At 42.6% G+C, this 23951-nt stretch overlaps 1 protein-coding gene across 3 annotated transcripts; it reads left to right on the top strand.

Annotated features, from left to right (window-relative positions):
* Window positions 1–250: 250 nt before the first annotated feature.
* On the top strand, window positions 251–23514 carry IREB2 (iron responsive element binding protein 2). 3 transcript variants are annotated; one of them, XR_010029611.1, is made up of 23 exons: window positions 251–332; window positions 932–1021; window positions 3989–4154; window positions 5273–5410; window positions 7440–7652; window positions 9229–9298; window positions 10329–10512; window positions 11080–11219; window positions 11590–11761; window positions 12838–12938; window positions 13374–13490; window positions 14641–14800; window positions 15605–15740; window positions 16307–16391; window positions 16991–17147; window positions 17413–17537; window positions 17860–17964; window positions 18223–18365; window positions 18804–18951; window positions 19041–19163; window positions 19684–19869; window positions 20406–20757; window positions 22188–23514. XR_010029611.1 is itself a non-coding variant. In XM_063169489.1 (22 exons), the coding sequence occupies exons 1-22, from the start codon at window positions 314–316 to the stop codon at window positions 20514–20516; spliced, it is 2889 nt and encodes a 962-aa protein (XP_063025559.1). In that variant the 5' UTR covers window positions 251–313; the 3' UTR covers window positions 20517–20817. The 3 variants fall into 3 exon arrangements, 2 of the variants coding, with proteins under 2 accessions (XP_063025559.1, XP_063025560.1); XM_063169489.1 differs by lacking the exon at window positions 22188–23514 and having other exon boundaries at window positions 20406–20817; XM_063169490.1 differs by lacking the exons at window positions 7440–7652; window positions 22188–23514 and having other exon boundaries at window positions 20406–20817.
* Window positions 23515–23951: the final 437 nt, after the last annotated feature.

Below are 23951 nucleotides of genomic sequence, written 5' to 3'. Positions count from 1 at the left end.
CGGCAGCTCCGCCCGCGCGCCCGTCATTGCTATCGCGAGAGCAGAGGCTGCCCCCTCCTGGCTACTTCCGCCCTCTCCGCCAAGCCTCGCGCGATCTCGTGCCCTTTCCTCCCGGGCCCTTTCCTCACAGTCTCGCGAGCGCGGCGCGGGGGCGGGGCGCAGTCTCGCGAGAGCCGCGGGGGGGCGGGGCGCGGGGTGCGGGGTGCAGTCTCGCGAGAGCCGCGCGGGGGCGGGGCGCGGTGCAGTCTCGCGAGAGCCGCGGGCCCGCCGGCGCTCCCCGGCCCGCTCCCTCACGCTGACATGGTCGCCGGCGATGGACCCTCCCAGGACAGGTCGGTCACTGCGGGGACGGGGCCGCCCCGCCCGCCGGGACACCGCGGCCCGGACACCGCCGAGCCCTGTTCGCCGCCGAACGGCACCGTCCCGGGCCGCGGGAGTCCCTCCGGGAGAGAGCGGCCCCGTCCCCGCCCCGCTGTCCGCTCCCTGCCGGGGGTTATTTATTCCGAGCGCCCAATGGTTGCTACGAGCTTTATTTTGGTGTCTTGTTCCCCTGGCGTTGGCTTGGCAGTCAATGCTTTGTGCTTCCTGCTGTATTTAAAGCCGTGTCTCCTATCTGCGCTGGTGTCTTATCCTGTGTGTAGATGGCAGACTGAGACAACAAAGGTCAGGTGTGTTCGGGCTGTGCTGGCGACCTGCATTGACCTACTTGTATTTACTATTAGCGATGCTTTTAAAGTTCACCTTAGTCACACATCTGCATCACGAGATGTCTCAATCCATTTAGAAACCTTTCCGTGTTGCATCTAATTACAGTCTAGAGGAACGTTATTTCTGGCGGAATCAGAAGTAAAATCTCTTTTTGTGAGTCCTCGGTCAGTGCTGGAGGGAGCTGTTGTTTTGTGGCTGTAACTTTGTTTGTTTCGTCCCGCAGGAAGCCCTTACCAGCCCGCCATTGAAGCTTTGGAAAGCCACCCAGAGAAAAAGTTTTACAATGTGTCGAAGCTCGGAGGCGCCAAGTATGGTACGATGCTCTCCGGGGGTGGTCGGGGCGGCGCCCGCAGCCGCTGCACCTGCGGAGCCGGGAGATGCAGTTGGGAATTTCGAATGGATGTGTTGGGAGGCTGATGAGATCCCAATTCCTTAGTGCTTTATGGAGTTTGCAGGGGTAATACTTGTAAGCTTTTTTTACTAAGGGAGAAAGTACAGGTGTTTCTGTAGTTTTCAACAGTGTTCCAAATCAGAAGAATTACTCACTTTTGGAAAAAAAAATGAAGTGACAAAGAACTCCTATTTAATGCTTCAAAAATAAATACAGCTTTTCCTGTATTTCTGTGCAGCTTCATGGTGTTGTAGCTTCCCCTCCCCAGCAGCCTCACACCGTGGGTGACTGTTTGCCAGAACATGGCTCCTGCTGCAGGCTGAGTGTTTGTGGTGCTCAGGCTGTTGCTTAATCTCAGCCTGTCATTAGTATGCGGTGGCTGTCTGTGCCAGGGGACCTTCCTTGGGGCTGTGTCCAAGTGCCTTTCACAACTGGCACGTGTGGTGGGAGGGGAGTGCACGCAGGGGAGGGAGCTTTGCTGGTGCCAGCTGGAACAGCCTTCAGTCTTGCAGGTAATCAAAGCATGCTGGCATTGTTCTCTCCCTTTGTTTTCATGTTCATCTGGAATACTTACATGGGCTACCAAGTAGCCTTGCTTAGTTATGCCTTCCTTAGTAAAGGATTTGGGCTATTTTTTTCAGTTTTGCAAGGTCTGAATTCTTCTGTATTCACAGAATTTGTAGTATGCTTCTTGAATTAAAAAAATCGGTGGATATTTCACTTTAAACCCATATTTGACCACAATTGTTAACTTCATGTTGTTTAAAGAGAAGAGAGAGAGGGGCACAGTGTGCTGAAACTGTGCAACGGCTGTGTGCTCTTGCAAATTTCCCCTGCTTGTAGTAACAAAGTCAGTTTTTCAGATAAGCACACAAGGAGGAAACAGTGCTTCTGCGGGTGGGTTGGTCCAGGGAGGAGCTAGTAACAAGACCAGGCAGTTCTACAGCAGCTTTGTGAAAAGCCTTATGACAGGAGTGGAAATAAAACAACAATATACAACTTTCTGCTAAAATGTGCCACAAAGCTTGCAGCAGCAGTGATTTCCTGAACATATTCTCAGGAGTCTAAACAGGCTGCACTAAGAGGGCCTTTGTCTTGCAATCGAAACTTCTGTGCAGGGGCTGGAAGCCTCATGTCAACTTCAAGGTAGAAAAATGCTAAATAACATCTAGACACAGTCTGGGGCAGCACTGGTAGCAAATTGAGCATCTGGAATTGCTCGCTGCATTTGTTGCTAGAACAGTTTGAGTTTTACCTGTCTGGCTGTAATTTGATATTAATTGCTAGCTGATATTAATCAGATTACTAATGTAAATGTTCATTGGTTTGGATATCAGTTTTCTAGTGTTTTACTGGGGAAATGAAAAGAGTTCAGAAGGATTTAGGGCAGACTCTAATGTGGAGATTCAGACCAGGCTCTTGCTGGGGCTGGAGCTCATGTGGGGAAACTTCCATGGTGAAGCTGTGGTGGTGTGGGAGGACAGAGATGGCACTGCCTGCCACGATGCTGTGCTTACCCTGAGAGCTGCTTTTCCCTTGTGCCCAGCCCCATGCCCCTTCCTGCAGCCTGGGGCATTGCTGAGCCTGGCCTGCAGTGCCCAGGAGGTGCCAGCCCTGCCCACAGCCCCTGAGGCTCAGGCAGTGCCAGGGGGCCCTGTAGTCTCATTGCTGGAGCTGTCCTGCTCCCTGGAAGCCCCAAACTGCACATGGGAGCTGCTGGTGCCTCGTGGAGAGAAGCAGCTGCTTCTCCTGAGCTGGTGCTAAGCAGCCCCTGGGGCAGTGAGATTTGTAACCCACAAAGCAAACAAGTTCTTCTCTGGGAATCTGGCTTTTAAATCAAGGGAGTGGTGGCATGAAGGGTCATGAGACCTTTTGGATTACATCTTTATACTCAAATTGTTTATTAAGTTTATTCAAATGTTAAAATAGTGACTTGTCTAATTAGACAACAGTGGATATTATATGAGAAAGACAGTGAGAACAGAGTCAGCAAGTTCTATATTAGTAGTTTCTGAACAAACCACTGGATTTGGTTGAGACCACCATTTTTTTTAGTAAAGCTTGAACTTAATTCTTTCACCATCCTCCAGCTAACTTTTTTTAGGATTTCTCACTGTTCTTACAAAGGTAGCTGCCTGCTTGAATTATGCTGAAAATAGTGGGAATTGAGGGAGAAATGTCAATCAGTTTTGATTTTTTTTTCTTTAGGGGTTATTTTGTTTTGTTTGCAGTTGGGGAGATTTTTCTCTTCCATCTTATTTAATTCTCATTTCCATTTCCCCTTTTTTTCTATGAAGGAAACTGCTGTTTGTCTGTACCTTGATTCATATCAGTAGCAAATTGACTCAAGCTGTATTTAATGAAATGTTCTTTATATTTTAGGGAGTGTGTTAATTTTAATTGGGGTGCGTGGCAGAATAGTTTCTGGTCTTTGTATCAGTGTTTATTGATAACAATATTCTGGCATTGGTTGCTTTGGCTTGATAGCTTTAGTTATGGAATGGCAAAATTTGCAGTTAAAATGGTTTTCAGTATTCCAGGAGTTGTTGCTTTTGTCCTGCTCTCATCAATAATCCCAGGTCTATGTTCCTGGCATCTCTCCCCTGCCAGGCTCACATCCCTTATTGTCACTGAGCAGTGTACACAGGCCACTGCCATTTCCCATTAGAATCCCATAGCACAACACATCAATCTGTACATTTTGCAACTCTCTGTTCCATATTGTGTAGGGAAGATCAAACCCAAAGGCAACTGGAAAACAGGCTCCTGAACCTCTCATCCTTCCAAAGCCTAGAAAAGTGGAATTCCTCAAAAATGTGAGATTGTAATTTTAAATCTGTGTAAGCTGCAAGTGCTGCCCTCACGGTGTCTGTCCCTTGCCTGACACAGATACCCTGCCTTACTCCATCCGCGTGTTGTTCGAGTCCAGCGTCCGCAACTGCGATGGCTTCTTGGTGAAGGAGACGGATGCTATGAACATCTTGGACTGGAAAACAAAACAGAACCATGTTGAAGTGCCCTTCTGTCCTGCCAGAGTTGTTCTTCAAGACTTCACGTGAGTGTGTGGGTGTGTGCAAACCCCCAGAGGAGCCCGTGCAAACTCACTGAGTTTGTGTTGAATTCTTTGGCGTGAGAATAAATCACACTTTCCCTCTTGATACCCAGGTAGAAACCTCTGCACTGCCTCTGCTGTGCAGTGGATTTCTCATGATAATTCTGCATGATGTGAGGGTGGGAGTTGTTCCCTAGGGTGCTCTGGCTTCGGGACAGGTTGGCGAGGCTGAAGGTGCTGGCCTGCAAGGAGCACCTAACAGGATAAGAGCCAGAATACAAAGGGAAGTGGTGATGTTTTGGCTGTAGCCACATGGTTGACAGTTCACACTGTCACTGACAGTTCTTCCTTGAGATAATTGAAGATTAGATATTGCTTAGTCCACAATGACTAATCCAGTCGAATCCATGAATGATACTTATGTAGAAAAAGCAGCTCTTTGGATGTTAGCTTTCTTAGTGATTTGACTATGGCATAGCTAAAAGGGCAGTCCTTCATCAATCTGCAAATATTCAATTTAAGCTGTCTTGCTGACTCTGTATATTTGTTGAGATAATTAAGAAAGGAATTATGATGATAATAAAAATGAGGTAACATTTGCTTAGCAGGCAAAGCCAATAAGATTTATGTGCTACAGTGTTCTATAAACATTGCCTCTGTTTTGTGCAGCAGTATGAATATTGTGAAGTGCTGCAAGCTTCAGAAATAGCTCTGTCAGACAAATGATACAGGCTGAGGTGTTAAATGTATAGCATGAGCTTTGATTGCATAGCAAGGTTCTGTTGTAAAGGTAAGGAGTACCTAAATATCACTTCTGTACTGAAGTACCATCACACCTGAGAAGCAAAGCAAGGCACAAGACAAGTGTGGTTATCTTTGAGAGGTCCCATGTTCTTCTTTGGTACATTGCCTTCAGACATGCTGTTGCTCCTTGAGAGGGTATACCAACTCCAGTGGCTTCAAAACTGGTTCAAGTCCTTTAAACTTGAGAGAATAACAGATATATTTTCTGGAATAGGATATAGCTACTTCTAGACTTGGATAAAATGAAAAAGAAGTTTTTGCCTCTCAGTGAGTTAATGTCTCATGATGTTTTACTATTTTGTGTTTCTGTCCATCAGTGGAATCCCAGCAATGGTGGATTTTGCTGCCATGAGGGAAGCTGTGAGAAATGCTGGAGGAGATCCAGTGAAGGTCAATCCTGCCTGCCCAACTGATCTCACTGTTGACCATTCTCTGCAGATTGATTTCAGCAAATGGTAATGTACTTTTTTTTTTTTTAATTTTACAAGCCTTACATTTCTGTCTGGCACTGAAGTGTGGATTTGTTCAGGTGTTGTTACTGTCCCATCAAATCATTTGCCATATGTGGATCCCTAAAACAAGATGTGGTGGTATATGAAAATGGGCTGGATAAAAATGGATAAGCACTCTTGGGGGAGAGAAAGAATGTTTGTGAGGCCTTAAGGGTGAAGCTGACTGATAATCCAAATTCTGGGCAAGATTTTGCTGAAATAACAGGATCTGGCATGGTTTCCAGAAAATAGCATGTATCAAGAGAATGAGGCAGAGGGCGTTTGTTGTTTTGCTTTGCTCTGATTTCATTGTTCAAGTTAAACAGAACTTTGTTTCCAAACGTGGCTGCCTTGTCACAGCTCCAGGGCATTTTGAAAGACTGTCATTGCACCCCATGGCTTGTGACTGGTCTGGGTTTTTATGGGCTTTGCTTTAACACCAGATAAATGAGGCTGTGGATATTTTCAGAGAGAGAAGTATACTTGGAGAAGTCTGGAAAAGTAAGGGGACTGGAAAGCTACCAGCATGGTTTTCTTTGTCTGACAGGCAGTGATGGGATGAATACAGCCTGGGGCTGCCTTTGCTAGAAACATAAATACTGCACAAGAGGAAAAACTTGGAGCTTTTGTTTAGTGTTTGCTGAAGTAAATACTAAATAATGCAGCCTCCCTTCACCTTCTCCCCTGCCTCTCAATTGTGGAACCTTCCAAAACCCATGCAGAATTGCTTAAACTGTTCAGGCTCTTTGGAAATTTTAAAAGTTCATGGAGAAAAAGCCTGTGGTCAAAGGATATGGATGTGTGAGTCATTTCTGTCAGCCTTCCAAATACTCACAGGGTTTCAGTTTGCTGAGTGTCAGAAGAGCAAGAAACTGCAGCTGATGTGTTGTGCTGCATATGTGTTGTGTCAGTTCTGTGCTCTGTCCATTCCTGTGTCCAGAGGGACAGCTGATTCCTTTGCAATTAGGCCAGCCTAAAATTATCAGGCAGACCAAGTGCTGGCAAGAGGTCTCTGTGTGCTGCTTTGTAATGATAAATCCGCCTCTGGAGCGTCCCTTTGGAGAGCTGTGGGGGCTCAGCAGCTGCTGGCTGTGATAAGGAGCCCTTGGCTGCAGGGTGGTTTGTGCTGCTTTTGTAGAGAGCTCCCATCTGTGGGTTACAGCCTGGCAGGCTGCCGTGGGGTTTAGACAAGGTATCTGCTCAGGCCAGGCAATACCCTGCCCTTGGGATAGCTGAGGATCTGGCTGTGCTACTGAGGCAGAAGAAAGCAGTGGCTTTAATTGCAATTTTGTGATTTAATAATTAGAGAGGTGAAAGTCATTCGTTTTTCACAATAAGCTTTCTTTGCTCTCCTGCAGAGACCCAGTGTTGTACAAATAGAAGTTAGTGTGCTGTGTGGATTTTATTTTTTAAAAAACCCTGGCTTTTCTCTCTTACTTCTGACTGGCTTGAATAGTGTATACAATTTATCTGTGCCTTCAAGAATTTGTAAAAGAAACCTAATTATGATCAGGTTATCTTTATTCCTTCAGAAAGCTTTGCCTGCAATCATTCCTCTGTGGTTTTAATAGAACATGTACAGCACTGTCTTAAAAAAAAGGAAATAAATTCAGTCTACCATTTGGATGAGGGTCTACCATTTGGATGAGGCTGTCCCACAACTTCCAAGTGTAAAGCTCAGAGTTCAGCCTTTACAACTCTGTTTAGAAAGATTTCTGGTCTGTTGTAAACAAAGGGAAGGAGTTGTTTGGTGTTAATCTTTCAGACAATCCAGTTCTGTTCACTTCTTACCACACCGCACTACATTACTTAACTGAGTTTATCCAGCGACAGTTTACTTTGCAGCAAGGTTGTAATAAACGAATTCTCTTTTTTCAGATGCTATTTTATAATCTGTTGAAGGGGTTGCAGAAAGCACAAGTGGGGGGTGCGGGGCGTGTGCACAAGGCACAGTTGGGCAGTGTCTCAATGGGTGCCGTGTTTGATGTTGCAGTGCAATCCAGAACGCTCCCAACCCCGGCGGGGGCGAGCAGAAGCCGCTGGCCCGGCTGTCCCCGCTGAAGCCGCCGCTGCGGAAGCCGCCCCCGTGCCGGGGCCACAGCGGCTGCCGGGGCCCGTGCGAGGCCGGCCGCAGCCCGGGGCCCTTCCCTGCGCAGATCGAGAACACGCCCATCCTCTGCCCCTTCCACCTGCAGCCTGTGCCTGAGTAAGGAAGCGCCTTTGCTGAATTGCCTTGTGCCTTTGTGTTGTGGAACGCTGCCTGTGACAGTGCAGGGAAATGGGATTTTTATTTAATAAGCATCCTTCTGTAGTTTTCATCCATGCCATGGATAAGTTGTTTCAGTATCTAGAACAAGGTCAGATGCAGCAGATAAAATTAGTCTACAAATTTTGCTTTTTACACTCTGCAGATGGCCACCTATTGACTCGTGGCTGTGACTTTTAAATTAAATATTGCTACTTCTCTCATTTCTTTGCAACAACAACTAAGCATAGGAGTTATTCTCAGTCTGTTGCAAAGCAAGCCTGATTGAGTAACTCAATGAAGTGTTGATTAGTGTCTAAAAGTAATTAATAGATTTTTGTAATAACTTTTCAGAAGTCTCTTGCTCTTAAAGAACTCACCTGGACATCATTCCCCAGCCTGTACAGGATCTGACTGTCAATCTGTCAGTGATTTGAAATTCAGTAAATATCCTGCCTGTGTGGTAGCCCAGGGGAGCCTCATGTCTGTGCCTCTCCCAGATTTCTGTGTTACTAACACAGGTCGTTGTGCACTGTTCCACCGGTGCCAATTAGGTGTAATTGCCCTCCTGATTCAGCTGCTGCCTCTTTGTCTGCTGGGCTGTTGAGATCCCTATCTGCCTGTGCTGGACAGGTGGACAATTAAAGAGCTGATCAGATCTGCATGCCACAGTGATATTGTGTGAATGCTGTGGTATTGTAATGGATGTGGAATGTTCCTGCTCAGCACAGGTGTAGGAGTGCAGGAGCAGTGATGTTTCCAGCAGCATTGGTGTTTGACAGCACACCAGCAGTGGAATTTATGAAGCTGCAGGTGAACACTGACTGTCCCTTGGGGCTTGGTGAAGCAGGAGAGCTGCTGACCTGCTGCAGAGAAGAAAGGGAAGGGTCATGACTTCCAAGTGAAATACACTCCTAGGAAATGAGGACTCCCTTCCTGGTATAAAGCAAGTGTGTTCCCTTCCTTGTTAAGCTGCTCAAAGCAGAGGTTATTCCTCTTAAGTTATGGATTACTCTGTTACAACAAGTATCACTATCTTAATAAATAACACACACAAAGAAAAGATAGTTCATTTTATGAGACTGAACTGATGAGTACTGGTGAAGAAAAACTTGTGGCTTGGAGGGAAATACAAAAATGGAGGATAGTTACAATTGAACTAGTGAACATCTTGGTTCTTTAATGTATGGAGTTTTGAGATGTGCAGCCTGTGAGTTAACTGCTAGGGAGCAAAACTTCTGTGTACTGTAGTACATGCTTGGAATAGATCTCTCCAAGTACTTTTGAGATCACACACTTCAGATGAACCATACCTAGAATAAACAGGTTCTTAGACACAGCACATATGAAATCAGCTATATCTCATTGTTTACAGAAAGCTTGCTGCAGGGAAGCAATTGTCTTTGTTCTAATAAACCTCTTCAAAGAGTTCTGTAGGCTTAAATAAGTCTTTCATCAAACAAACTAAAACTACAACTTGTTCTTCAGTAATTTGAAATAAATTATAACAGTACTTGTAAACTTGTTTTCCTTCTAGGCCTGAGACAGTATTAAAAAATCAAGAGATGGAATTTGGCAGAAATAGAGAGAGGCTTCAATTTTTTAAGGTATGTCTGTGTACCCACAGGTTTTGTGGTTTGAGCTTTTTTAAGAGTCATTTGTATGTATTCAGGTTTTAGATGATAAATTAAATGTAATCATTTGGAAATGTCAGGTTTTCAAATCTGAAATTAAACAAAAAAAGAACATTTGCTTTCTAACTTGAAATTCAAGTTTACTCTGATTTGGTTCTTGTCAGTGGGGATTTATGAAGCACTGGTGTTTTTAGTGCCTTTCATGAGCTCAGTGCCTTAGGTCACAGTGAGTTTCTGGCTGAAAGGGTCATTTATCCATAACTGTGTTAACAAAAGTTGCTGAAGTTGGAAGTGTTGAGTGGAGACCAGTGTTCAGCCATGGCTGCTCCCTGACTGGGCAGCAGAAGTCCTGTGGTGAACATCAGCTTCTGTGCTGCTGGGCAGGGCTCTGCCACATTCCTGTTTGATCCTTATCCTCTGTTTTGGTTTTGGAATTCACTTCAATGATCTAGAACTCTTTTCATGCATATGGACTAGAGGTTTCTTTCTGAAAGTTGCAAATTAGCTTTTACATTATTAAAGAAGGAAATGGCCAGGCTGAACCTTGTTACAAGTTTCTGTGTCAACTCTATTAAATGTACCATCCCGAGTTTGCAAGTGGTTTCACCCTGGAGTGTCAAACCTAAACTCAGTTGTGCTATAAATATAAATTCTGCTATAGATACAAGTGTGCTTAGATTTTGTTGTCTGAATATCAGTCTTGGGTGGGCTTGTAATCAGTTGTGTGAACTGGAAGGTAAGAGATTTCTGCAGCCGTGCTTTTGAAAGGAGCATGAATTACTGATTTCAGTCTCCAGAGGAATTCAGTGAAAGTTTTTGTTGATGACTAAGAATGTGTCCAAGGAGATGACACATCTCTGTTGGACAAAGGGACAAAAGCCACTTGGGTAAATAGCAAGGACTCTTTTATTGTGTCTTCATTTTGTCTTTTTAGTTGTGTTCTAAGAATTGAATATAGCTTTGAAAAAATGCAACTTTTATTCTCCTTTTGGAAAAATTACAGTGGAGTTCAAAAGTTTTTGAGAATGTTTCCATAATTCCACCTGAGACTGGAACAGCACATCAAGTGAACTTGGAATATTTGTCCCGAGTGGTTTTTGATGTGAAGGATTTCCTGCACCCTGATAGCGTGGTTGGCACAGACTCGCACACAACCATGGTAAATGGCTTGGGTATCTTGGGCTGGGGTAAGTATGCTCACAACTTCATTGCTCTTGGAAAGGCACCTAAAGCTTCACTAAAAAATATTTCTTCCTACTGGGTGTTTGTATCTCAAGCATAACAGACTGTCTTTAATTATTCTTCTGAATCTTTTTTGTCTACAAGTAATCTTGAATAACATTTCTTTCCATTGAGAATTGTAATTAATCCCTCATAATTTAAAGAGAAACAATAAAACAGTTGATATTCAAATAGGTGCTGTTTGTACAGCTGAAATTTATGTGAAGGTTTCTTTTCTCACAGAAGATTAGTTTTAAATATGAAATATTTTCTGGTTGACTGTGATGTTTAACTTGAGCAATATTTTGCTTGATTATATTTTTGATGTGCAAATGTTTAATGGAACTTGTAAATTTCTCGCTGTGTCCTTGTTGGAAATGGAGCACTGCCCTTCATTTGGGAGAGAAAAGCAGCAATATGTTTATTGTCATGAGTCTTTAGGCTTTGTGTGAAGGGGTTTATTATTTTTTGGGACCTGAGCACACGGAGTGAGGCTGTGAAGGTGTGACAGGCGTGTCCCCCTGTCCCTGCAGGCGTCGGGGGCATCGAGGCGGAAGCGGTGATGCTGGGAATGCCGCTGACGCTGCCCCTGCCGCAGGTGGTGGGCTGTGAGCTCACAGGCACCGTCAGCCCCTTTGCCACTTCCATAGACATCGTTCTCAGCATCACCAAGGTAAGAGTCCAGTGCCTTTCCAAACAAAAGAGGAGAGATTAATGCAAGTGCTACCAGTGTTGCTTGAGAAATGAATTAAATGAGGGGGGTGTTTTTAGTATACCTTTATTTGTACCTTTCTGCACTGCCACAATTAATCTCTAACTATTTTTATTTGCTAGTCCTTTGAAGTAGTTTTTTTTTCTTTCCCCTCTATAATGGTTTGCTTATAGACCCTCTTTAACTAAAAATAATTCATAATAATTTTTTTTCCAAACGTAGGCATTAGGGTTTCAACTTTGTTTCAAATGCTCATGACTTGTGAATTATGACAAACACAGCTTGCAATGTACATCTTCATATACCAGGTATTGTGTGTTCTTTCCAACAGCATCTTAGACAAGCTGATGTCGCTGGAAAATTTGTTGAGTTTTTTGGGAGTGGTGTTTCCCAACTGTCCGTAGCAGACCGAACCACAATAGCAAATATGTGTCCTGAATATGGTGCTATTCTGAGTTTTTTCCCTGTTGATAATGTGACATTGAAGCACTTAAAGCATGCAGGTAAATATTAAACTAAAGCAAGGATTTGTTGTAATTGTGGTTTTCAGTTGTGGTAATAGATGTTTTTTACTCTGCAGAAAAGCCCAGTGCAAGAACTACTGAGTTTTTGCTTAAAGCTCCTTAATTCTTATCTGGTGCTTTTCTTCAGAGTTCTGATGTGGATTTAACATGTAATTAGACTTGTGCTTGAGGTTTGTGTCCAGTCTGGCCCATTTGTCTAATGCCTCATTTACCAACATGATACTGCTTTTCAGCATCCAGAGTCTGGTTTTTGGAAGCATATGTAAGCCTATAAAATACTAAGGAAGTTTTCATTTATTTTGAAATATGTATGGAATATAACTCTCCTTGATTTGAAATGAATCCCATCACCACCTGGAGATTCCCTACAAAATCAAAACTAGAAATAAGTGAAACTGCAGAACAAATCTGAACATGTCTCTGATTTTTCCCTGTGGTTTATGTTTCCCTTTGAAGTGCATGATTTCACTGGCATCTCAAGCTAAGCAAGGAGATGTCAGTTCCTTATCAACCTACTGCAAACAGGAAACCACAGGGTGACAGATGCCAAAAAAAGCTCATTCATGAGTGAGACTTTCTGAGGCTGAAACCTGTCACTTTCAAATAAGAGTTAAATGCTTTCAATAGCAAATGTTTTTGTCTGATCAGTGCAGAGCAGATGAATGGGTTTGGAGGAGTAGCCAGCAGTACTGCCTATTGTCAGCTAAGCACAGGGTCTGTATTACACAAGGAACCCTAACACAGAAAAGCCTTATGGACTTCAGGGACACAACTGTCAATTTAGTAAGTTACCACTGCTAGAATTGGAATAGCATATTTTATTCCTTGACATAAGAAGACAAGTTAAGATAATTTAGGAAAAAATGTAATGATTTATAAATGTTTTAATTAGTGTGTCATTCCTGAATAGAAGTTGGGATATGGAAGTGGTGTACTTGAAAAAAAAGTACTTTGGATATTACACTTAAAACAATCTGAGTGTCTGTGAGTTGTGTGATTTATTTTATTTATGTCTTTAATGTGACTCCTCTCATGTTTGACATGACTTTCCTTAGGTTTTGATAAGGCCAAGCTTGAAGTCACAGAAGCATATCTTAAAGCTGTGAAGTTATTTAGAAATTATGAGAGTTCTTCCAGAGAGCCTGAGTATTCCCAGGTATGCTTGAAAGGAGTTGTTTGATTCTCATAAATAACTGCTGATGATTTCACAGTCTTATCTCCCACTGTAGCTTTCATTGCTTTCAGCAAAGTTGTTTTTATTAATTCAGAGTTTCGAGAAAGCAGAGTTTGTAAAACATAGAGGGGGTGGGATAAGAAGGGAAGCACAGGAACATTATGTCAGTACAGATACTGAATTCCAGTCATCCCAAGGACTGTGAATGGTAGAAAAGTTGTGGATTATGTTAAAACATTTAGAATAAGAGGAATGGCCTCTTGAGTGAGTGGTGTTGAAAATGGAATCCCAGAGTTCTAGATGTCTGAGAGTATTCAAATTTGTAGCAAGAGTTCCTGGGTGTCTTGGGAATAAATTCCATGCACTGCTGGGCTGGGGTTGGTAATGCCTGCACTTTTTGTTTCTTGGTTTCTTTAGGTAGTGCAAGTTAGTCTAAGTTCTATAATTCCATATGTCAGTGGCCCCAAGAGATCCCAAGATAGAGTGGCTGTTAATAACATGAAAAGTGACTTCCAAGCCTGCTTAAATGAAAAGGTTGGTATTGCTGATGCTTGCTTCAAAAGGTATTTCCTGTCATTCACATGAATAAATATTGTGTTACCTATTCCTTGTGTACCTACTGAGCCTCCTTATTGCTACACAGCTGCTTATCCAGGGTGTTCTGGGCTTGCTTGACAGGCATCCCAAGAGTAAATCATAGGTGTGTTTGGCAGGAGCATGAGCTTCCCAAAGTCCTTGATTTCACAGTTTAGATTGCTAGGGAGAAGGAACTTTAGGTAATCCATAGTGTGAGCTTAGCAAACATTTTCACTTTTTCAGGGTTTTTTTAAACAGTTTTATATTACTTTATTTCTGAAACAGAATTTATCCTAGGAAAACTCATCACTCCTTAAAGGAGATGCAGAAAGACTGCCAAGATTTGTAGCTGAGGGTTCTGAGTTCTTACATTAGCAAATGATTTTTCCTTACGGCTTAATTTGTCTTCACAGAGTGAATGTTTTTACTCTGAAGGTTCTGGTTTTGGTTAGGGGTATCCATGGGTATCTGAAGAGTGCAGCTAATATAGAAATGTACCTTCATTTTCATTTCATTTATCATCAATGTTCAAGACTTACAGCAGTATTTGAAACAGCTTCTAATGAGGCCTGTGGTACCCTGTGTTCAGTCTCATCTGTGGTACTGTGGTTCACTTGTGCTGGAGGGAGATCATAGCTGATGGTGGAAGAGAAAGGGTGAGGTTGAAAGGGACCTCTGGAGGATGTTTTAGTGCTGAAGAGCACTCAGGTGAGTGGGGAAACTGCTAATGGACCTACTCTGGTTTAGTTACCACGCTCTTGCAATTAAAATCTTGGACATGCTTCTAATTCAGGAACAAGTATTGTGTAGACTAGACATGTATGCTTAAGGAGATGTTCTTCCATATATACAAGGAAGTGAGCTGTGCAACAGCCACACACAGACTGACCTTTGTTCACAACTGCTGCAGAGTTAAAGCAGTTGTGAAGGAAGAAGGCTGAGACCCATGTACAGACAAGGACATGAACTGAGTGCTGCTTTTAAAATCATGTAAGAGTTCCTAGTGGCACAGCTGAGTATTATTTCGAAACCAGTGTTCACTTGGTCTTGTTGTACTGTCATCCTTTCTGTACTGTAACAACTGCTAACATGAATTTTTGTCATCCAGTCTGGTGTTAAAGGGTTTCAGATTGCAGCTGAGAAGCAGAATGACATTGTGCCTGTTCAGTATGAAGGAAATGAATACAAGCTGTCCCACGGCTGCGTTGTCATTGCTGCAGTCATCAGCTGTACAAACAATTGCAATCCATCTGTCATGCTTGCTGCAGGTATGTTGGGACCAGAGAGCTCAGCACCTTAATGGTGCTCCCATGCTTCACAGCCCTCACCTTCACTTTTGTAGGCTCTCCTTACAGGTTTGAAACTGCAGACTTGTAGCCTTAGCTTGTAGGTTCTGGCTAGGTTATGTAGGGAAAGTTGCTTTTCCATAATACAATTTGAGTTTGTCCCCTAAAGCAGTATTAAGGAGAGCAATTATAAAATCTTTACACTTGGTAGTATGACAGCAAGTAGCCAGTTCTAGGGCTCCTGTCAGTGCACAGTGCCATAGCTGCTGCAGGAGATGGGCTTTAGCTTCAGGCCTGGCCTGGGTGATGAGCTGTCATCCCCAGCCAGCACAGGAACTCTGTATTGCTGAGCAGTCATTGCTTGGGGGTATCTGCCACACCTTTGCCAGCTGCAGATGGTTTTGCTGGAACAGCTCATCTGTCAGACCTTGCTCTCCTCTTTTTAAGATCCTCTGTGGCCAAGGTGAGCATCCTCTTAGGGCTGTGTGGCCTGTCTGTGGAGGCTGAATGGATTGGCACTGTGAGCTAGAACATGGTAAAGAGATTTGTCTTAGAGAAAGTAAAATGGGTGTCTACCTGCCAGGAATGGGAATAAAATAATGGTATTGTTATGCATTAAGAAACTTTATTCAGGCCAGTGATTGCTTGAATAGTTTAATAAACTGAAAGTTGTCTAATCCTCTGGGGGTTTTTATGCTTGATTTAACTAAGGTAGAACCATACAGATGTCCTGTGAAGGGATATACAAATCATAATCTGTGTCCTTTTTTCCTTTTTGTTTGGTAGGACTGCTGGCCAAAAAAGCTGTTGAGGCTGGCCTCGAGGTGAAGCCCTACATCAGAACAAGTTTATCCCCTGGCAGTGGCATGGTCACACATTACCTCAGTTCCAGTGGAGTATTGCCATACCTCAGCAAGCTTGGGTGAGTCTGGGCAGGTGCTGCATACAGGGGTTGTATGGGCTGATCAATAGGATTGCTGTTCATTTGGGGCTGGCTAGTTCCTAACTTCATAGATTGCTGGTTTGCTTCCTTGCTGACTTAAAATTATTCTGCTTCATTGTATTCCCACTTCAGAATTTATTACATGTAGCTCTAATACATCAGAGCTGTTTTTCCAGTCACAAATTACTTCATTTTAAGTGATTTACAGGACAGGATGTACTTGATGATGTATTCTGAAAGTGGAAGCTGGATGCAAATTTGTCAGGACAGTCTGTATTTGTCTTCTGTTATCATTGCTGCTGTCAGGGGTTGTTTAGTTAATGGTTTTGGTTGCTCTGTAGCAGTGACAGAATATGTTCAATATTCTGTAACAGTGCCCAGCTGTGGTTTGCATCAGTGACATGTAGTGCCTGTTGTTCATTTTCTAAAAAGTCTTAACTATCAAGGGACAAAAAAATTCTTGGAGATTGTTAATAAAAGGAAAAGCAGTTATGTTAACAGATTCCCCATGACCATGTGTGACTTGATTGGTTTTTCCCATGCAGGTTTGAGGTTGTTGGTTACGGGTGTTCCACCTGTGTTGGGAACACGGCCCCTTTGCCAGAAGCCATCAGGAATGCAATAAAACAGGTAAAGTTCTGGCTGGCTTGTTGACCACAGAAATGTATTTCTCACCCAGTTAAGCAATCAAGAAATACAGCAATCCATGCAAAGTACACTTCAATTTTGGTTTGGGCTTAACATGATTGTGTTGGTGTATTTGCTTGTTAGAGGGAGACCATGCCAATTCATTGCTGTGTAAAATAAATGCAATAAGTGGTATTTCTAAAATACAGTTATAAATTACAAGATAAGTTCATATGATCTAATCTTGCAGAAGATGCATTGTGTAGATTTTGTATCATAAGTGGAGGGTTTTAGAGACCTATCTGCTTGAATAATTTTAACCAGCACTTTCTAAACAGCTACAGCTTTTTCTCTTCTGAAGCAGAAGGAAAATAAATAAATGGCAGGAGAGGAGTTGAATGAAGTGACAGGAGAGCATATCAGAGAGTCAAAAAAGAAAATGAGAAGGGTAGTGAGAGACAGCAAAATGCCTTTCAGTTGTTGTGTCAGAGTAAATATTTGAAGTGCAGTGCTAAAAGCACATCTGACCTAGTCAATAGAAATAGCATAAGCTGTTGAAGCACTCCAAGCTCTGGAGCAGAGTGTGTGGGTCTGCCTTTCAGGGAGATCTCGTTGCCTGTGGGGTGTTGTCTGGCACCAAGAACTTTGAGGGCCGCCTGTGTGACTGTGTCCGTGCCAACTACCTGGCGTCCCCGCCGCTGGTCGTGGCCTACGCCATCGCGGGCACCGTGCACATCGACTTCGACACGGAGCCCTTGGGTGAGTGTTCTCCCACAGCTCCTGCTTCTGCAGCTGCTGCACATGGGCACACATTTCTGCACATGATTCCAGCACCCAGAGCCAATACATTTGAAGAGAAAACACAGCCATGTTTGGTTTGCTCATGGCTAAAGCAAAGCATTCACTTAACCGATCAAATTCTTTGCCTATCTGGTACCATCTCTGCAGGCCTGAATATATACACATCTATATTCTAATACAAATCTCAAGTCTAATAGCTTATTGTGTTTAAAATCTTACTCAGGCACTGGCTTTAATGGCAAGAGTATTTACTTACGAGATATTTGGCCCACAAGACAAGAACTTCACACAGTGGAGGAAGAGCGTGTGATATCATCCATGTTTAAGGAATTGAAAGAAAAGATGGAGGTAAGGGGGTGGTCTGTTCTACATAATTTAAATGTTGCATTTCATTGTAGCTGTAATATCTTGCAGTTGAATGTGATTGGTTTGCCATTTATTTGTTATAGTAATGGAGGACTTAACTGAAATGGGTACTTGTATTTAAAAGGAATTCCTAAGTAATACCAGTGATGTATTATGTAATATGTAATACGTAATACAAAATTATTTACTAAATTATTTACTAAATAATAGTAATTAATAAAATCACCAGTATGTCTTTAGTTTTTGACTGTAAAAATACAATAAACTAACTTCTGTTCTTCTTTATTAATTTTCTTTCTTGTAGAAAGGAAACAAACGATGGAATTTACTGGAAGCACCAGAGTCGACTTTATTTCCCTGGGATTTAAAATCTACTTATATTAGATGTCCTTCCTTTTTTGATAAACTTGTAAGTTGAGTGGATCTATCCACTAGATTGTATGCATTGCATTTAAGTAAAGGAATAGCTATTACAGCAAAGCTTCAATGTTGAACTAACAAATTTAATTATTGCTCATATTTCTCAGTCTTTTGAATATTTGTGTCTCTGGAATGAGTGGGGCCTGTCCATCCAGGGGCCTTCCTATACTGCAGATATGTTTTATGTCTGTAGTTCCTGGAAGAAACTGTTTAATGTTCCTTTTGTTGTTCCCTCCCACCCTGCCAGGCCAAAGAAGCAGCTCCCCCGCGGGCGGTTGAGAACGCGCACGTGCTGCTGTTCCTGGGGGACTCTGTCACCACGGATCACATTTCCCCTGCTGGGAGCATTGCCAGGAGCAGTGCTGCTGCCAAGTACCTGACCAGCAAAGGGTGAGCCCTGCTGAATAATTGACCAGCATTGCCATCTTCTCTAGAAAGGCCTGTCTGCAGAAAGGGGAGACTGCACGTGGAAAAGCAAAATACTTAATCAATGTTAATAAATATGCTAGTAATGGTAAGAGGATTAGTAAAGTGGGTTGTTTCCTCCAGCAGTCTCCCAGTAATTCTTCTGTAAGTACCACACTGCTTGCAGCACTTCATAAAAAATAGTAGAAAATTAATTAAAAATTGTGGCTTTCCTCATGAATAACCTAGCAGTGATTTGCACATCGTTCATGATTTATGATAATTACATTTGTTGGAGGTCCAGTTCTTTACATCTTCCACTGAAGACCTTGATATGCTGCAATAATTATAAGAAAAAATCATAATATCCTTTAAAATCAGTTCATCTTTAACTGATTTCTTTCAATTTTCTTTTTATTTCAGACTCACACCTCGTGAATTCAACTCTTATGGGGCTCGAAGAGGTAATGATGCTGTGATGACAAGAGGTACCTTTGCAAATATCAAGCTTCTCAATAAGTTCATAGGAAAACCAGCTCCTAAAACAATTCACTTCCCATCAGGACAAACGGTAGGAATATATTTGTTTGCACAGCTATTCTTGAATGGGGAGTGCAGGTTTAGAACTCACTCAGAATGTGTCATTTTATCATTCCACAGCTAGATGTGTTTGAAGCAGCAGAGCTGTACCAGAAGGAAGGCATTCCTGTCATTATTCTAGCAGGAAAGAAGTATGGACTGGGTAGCTCAAGAGACTGGGCTGCAAAAGGACCTTTTCTACTGGTACTGCTGGTTTGTTTGGGTTTGGGGGTGGTTTTGTTTTTTCTGGAAATACCTACAAACACATTGTATGATTTCTTTGTTGGAGTCTTCATGGGACAGAATCACTAGTCGGGATAGGTCAGAATTTCCTCATTATGTAATTTACTGTCTTGGATACCAGACTTTGAGACAAATCAGGCATTTGTCTATGCTGACCTACCTCTGTTGGGCCTCAAAGGGGTGTTCAGTATCTCATTGTTGGAGGCTAATTTCCACTAATACTGAGAATATATTCCAAGTCAGCCTCTGATTCATGTCCTGTTAACCCCAGCGTGGTCACTGTAACAAACTCCATTTCACACTGCATGGGCCTGCTCTGGCTTGTTTGCTTCCATCTAGCTGGGAAACTCCTAAATGATGTTACCAAGGTACTTAAAGGACTCAGTGCAAAGCACTCTCTCTTGAGTTTGAATTGTGAGATGTTGGACATATCTGTGTTTGAAGGTTCCTGCTGTGTTTCACTGTGCTTGTATTCTTGCAGGGTGTTAAAGCTGTCCTAGCAGAGAGCTATGAGAAGGTTCACAGGAGTCAGCTGATTGGAATTGGCATTGCTCCACTTCAGTTTCGTCCTGGGGAAAATCCAAGTACTCTGGGACTCACTGGCAGAGAGCAATTTTCTATATTGTTCCCTCCAGACTTGTTGCCCAGAATGACATTGGATGTTAAGGTATCTTTGCAATGTTTTAAATTTCTCTGTTGAACATTCTGATGCAGAGAAAAAAACTTTAATTCTGATGATAGAAAGCACAGCGAGAAAAGACAGAACTAAATTCTCTTGGAAGGTAAGCTTATAGTCCTGCCTGAAGTTTGTCATGGCTGTTGGAGTTTCCCAAAGTAGATAGACACGTGTTCTTTGTACACAACTTTGTATGCAGCCTGATATTCTTGATCATTCTGAGTAGTATTTTGCCCCTCATGGGCTTGATCTTAGGGTAGAATTGAGTTTGTCTCTCATAAGTGTGATGATTTGAGAGAGGCTTCAGCTCTCCATGCTCTGTAAACAAGCCCATAACACAATTTGTGCCGTGCTCCCAGCTGCACCACAACAAGCCTGCCTTCCATCTCAGCAGGCTTGGGGCACATCAGAGGGCTGAATTTGCTTGTGTTCAACACAACTTGGGGTTAGAATGTTGACTGAGAAATAAGCAAGGGGAAGTGAAAGCAAAGCCTAATTGGTTTCTCTTTTTTGCTTTTCTTTTGAAGACAAGCACTGGAAAAGTATTCAGCGTGATTGCCTTGTTTGAAAACAGTATGGAGATAACTTTATACAAGAATGGTGGAAGTCTGAACTTTGTGGCTCGAAGATTCTTATAGTAGCTACTGACTCTCTGGGTACCCTACATAACTGGTAACTCAGCAAAGGCCTTGTGTGAACCCAGGAATCTGTACTGTGGAACTGCAAACAGTCCTAGTGTGCTCAAAGTTACTTCGTCCATGGATGTAAAAGATTGTGAATCATTGTAACTGCAACGAGATCCTTTCTGATTTTAAATAATATTCTAATGGTGCTATTAAACATTGCTAAAATCAACATGTGTATTGTGACAAGAGAGCTGTAAGTATGGAGGGGATGTTTTATCAGACCATTTTGTAAATAAACTATGCGAAATTGAAACTGATTGTGCTGAAGATTATTATGTAAGAAGATTTTCTGCAGTTGTTTCCACTCATTTTTTGCACCTGTAAATCTGTGTACTGCTGTTTGTTGGTTTAAGAGTAGCAGATGGCATAGAATTTTAAAGGCCAAACAGGTTTTTTATTTTCCTCAACCAGAGCTTAAAAAAGATACTGAGTTTTCAATTTCTTGAGGTTATGGGCTGAACAAAAAGCAGTCCACATGAGGCCCATGGTATCCTGTATCACAGATGTTGACTTCTTACCTTTATGGGATTATATTTCCTCTGGATCCAGATTTAAACTGCTCAAGCTATGAAATATGTGAAATTCTGTGTGCTTAGAAATATGGGAAACATTTCTGCATTTAAAGACAAATCTCCCAGTTGTTTCATTCATGCAGGTTAAGCTATGTTTCTTCATGCCCTTCAATTGAAGTTTGTCACATCTGCTTCAAGGGATGCACTTGTCATTTGTGACATCTGTTTTTATTGTGCTCTCTGCAATATCATCAGAGTACCTCCTTGTAATGTTTTAACCTTTAAAGCCTTTTAAAACATTTGCTAGGGCTGTTTAAATTCCTCTGCTTTAAATACAACCTGTCTAATACATGACACGTGTCAGATGGCCACGCTGCCTTTGAGTGCTTTCTCCTGTGCTGGCAGCTCCCAGCTCTCACAGAGCATCCCCTCCTGAGGAGGAGCCTGGAGCACTGAACAAGCCTGGCTCTCCTGGCACTGCAGTAGCTGTGGCTGGGATTGTCAGCCCCTGTTCATAGCCCTTATTGGAGGAGCTGCAGCATGGCTTGTGCTCCCACTTCCCAGAGCTTTGGTGCTGTCTGAGCTGTGCAGTGAGTGCAGCTCCAGCAGGCTCTTCCTGTGCTCCTGTCCTGAAAAGCTTCATAACTCCACTTACAGTTTGTGTAGAGTTTAATTTCTGCTGGAGAACAAAACTGCAATACTTGCCTATAAATTGTCAAGATTTTGCTTTAAGGATTTTTGTTGTTGATAAATATTGTCTTAAATATCAAAACATTCAAGAGGACTATATTAGCTTTATTTACATGTACTTTTAATTTATAACCAGATACTGAAATAGTTGACTTGTGAACTAACAGATGAACTGTTCAAATCTTTAAATAGTATGTTTGACATTCCTTTAAAATAAGCCCTGAACCCAAAATAACCCAAACCTCTTGCATAATTATATCAATACAGTGCATTAATTTTTTGACATTTCAAAAGCCAAACTAATTTGATTGACATAAATTTAATACCTATTTTTCTCTTTTGTTACACAAAGTTCACTAAAGTTTGAAGTTCTGTTTAATCTGTTTTTATATTTCACTAGTTTGATGTGATTTTCTTTTAGGTAAGATGAGAACCATTCCGGTGACTCCTACCACTCCTATGGGGGGATAAATCAATGAATATTCTATTCAACTGAATGCTGAACGAGTTCCTGTTCTGTGGTACACTTCCATTGATTCTATCCAGAGTGACTGGGCAGATCCTACTTCTTGTACAACAGTGTCTAATGCTATTTTATCCCAGCTCAAAGGTATATTCTTGATTTAGTTCAAGGAAATGTTACTGGGGAGAAAATGGAAATTTAGTGCTGGTACATAATGGTGCCTCATGCAGATAATACAACTGCAACTCCATGCCTATTTACTAATGCTTGAAGGAAACATAGCCCCCTGCCCTTTCTCCATGCTTCAGGAGACAGGAATCCAAGCCATGTCAAGGCAGATTGATGAGGTGAAATACAATTTCAGGGCACGTGACTTACCTGCAAGTTGTCACCAGTAAAGCAGGTCAGTTCCTTTTAGAGAAATGGGGCTTCATTACCTTAGCAGCTGCTCTGATTCTGCTGCACTAATGTCTTGTAGTCCTTGAGAGAGAAGTTCTGAGCTGTGCCTGGGCACAGGGGCTGCCCAGCTGGAGGCTCCTGTTGTAGCTGCAGCAGGTGCAGCTCCCCACAAGCCCAAGTCTGGCTTCTCTGAGGTGTGCAGGCTGGCTCCTACCCTTGGGCCTGTTCCCTGTGGGGTGGGGGGGCTCTGTGGGACAGCTCTGCCCGTGCCCCATCTGCTGTGAGCCGTGGGAACAGCCCCTGCTCCCTGTCCCTGTGCAGAGTGCAGCTCAGGGGGCCAGCAGCCAGCGAGGACATTTAACTCTGGACACATTGCTGGGACCCTGAGGGCCAGAGCTGGGCAGCAGCCCTCTGGCAGGGCCTGGGACAGTCAGGATTGCTGTGCTCACACACCAAACGTTCACTTAGACCTCTCTTTAGTATCCTGAAGTGTAGGAGGACGTGTACCTGTTTGAGAAGTGACTCAGTGTGTTAGATGTATTTAACCTAGACCTCTCTCCATTTGGATTTGGGGGGAGAATCTTGTTGAAATTTTTGTAAATGTTTTCTCTTCTTGCTTCCCTCTTCCTCCCCATCCCAAACTGCAAAGCTTTGGGATAGTGTTGATGTTTATACATTTTACACCTAAGTATAAGGACAAGAAGCTATGTATATTAATCCTATTTAAGCAACTGCAAATCATTGTCTGCTGTTTAAAGCCAACAGAACAGTCTGTTTTAAGTTCAGTAAGTATTGCATAGATATATCTTAAGTTTAATTGATGAAAATTGTGCATACAATGTTACCAATGTTGTAAATTATTTTTAATAAAGAAAATTATATGACAGTTGTTGTATGTTACTGTCTATTTTGAATAGATAGTAAGAAATACACTTAAAAGGGCACTGTATGTGAAGGGGCAGGGTGAATAAAAGAGGGATAATATTGTGTGTTATATCATGATGCATGTTCCATTTACTTGTTAGGAGTGAGTGTGGGCTCACAAGCACAAAGCATGCTTAGCTGCTGTAGGAGGATGTTCTCTGGCTCAGCTGTGCTCTGGACACCCCTCTGGATGTTATATCAAATGCTTTTTAAATAAATTTTTGTAGGGGGATACAGTATGGGTAAATGAAGGTGGTACAGAATGTAATCTTGTCCCCTAAAGAGTTGCAGCTGAACTAATTACCAAAGATTAGGAGCAGGCCTGATGTTAACAGGCCACACCTGTAGCAGATAAGAGCAGTGGTATAAAAGAGTGGGTTGGTGGCATCTGCAGTCAGT

The sequence above is a fragment of the Melospiza melodia genome, chromosome 15 (assembly GCF_035770615.1).
Source record: "Melospiza melodia melodia isolate bMelMel2 chromosome 15, bMelMel2.pri, whole genome shotgun sequence".
Lineage (NCBI taxonomy): Eukaryota > Metazoa > Chordata > Aves > Passeriformes > Passerellidae > Melospiza > Melospiza melodia.
Note: the sequence above shows the minus strand (reverse complement) of the source record. Positions and strands in the feature narration are given on the sequence as shown.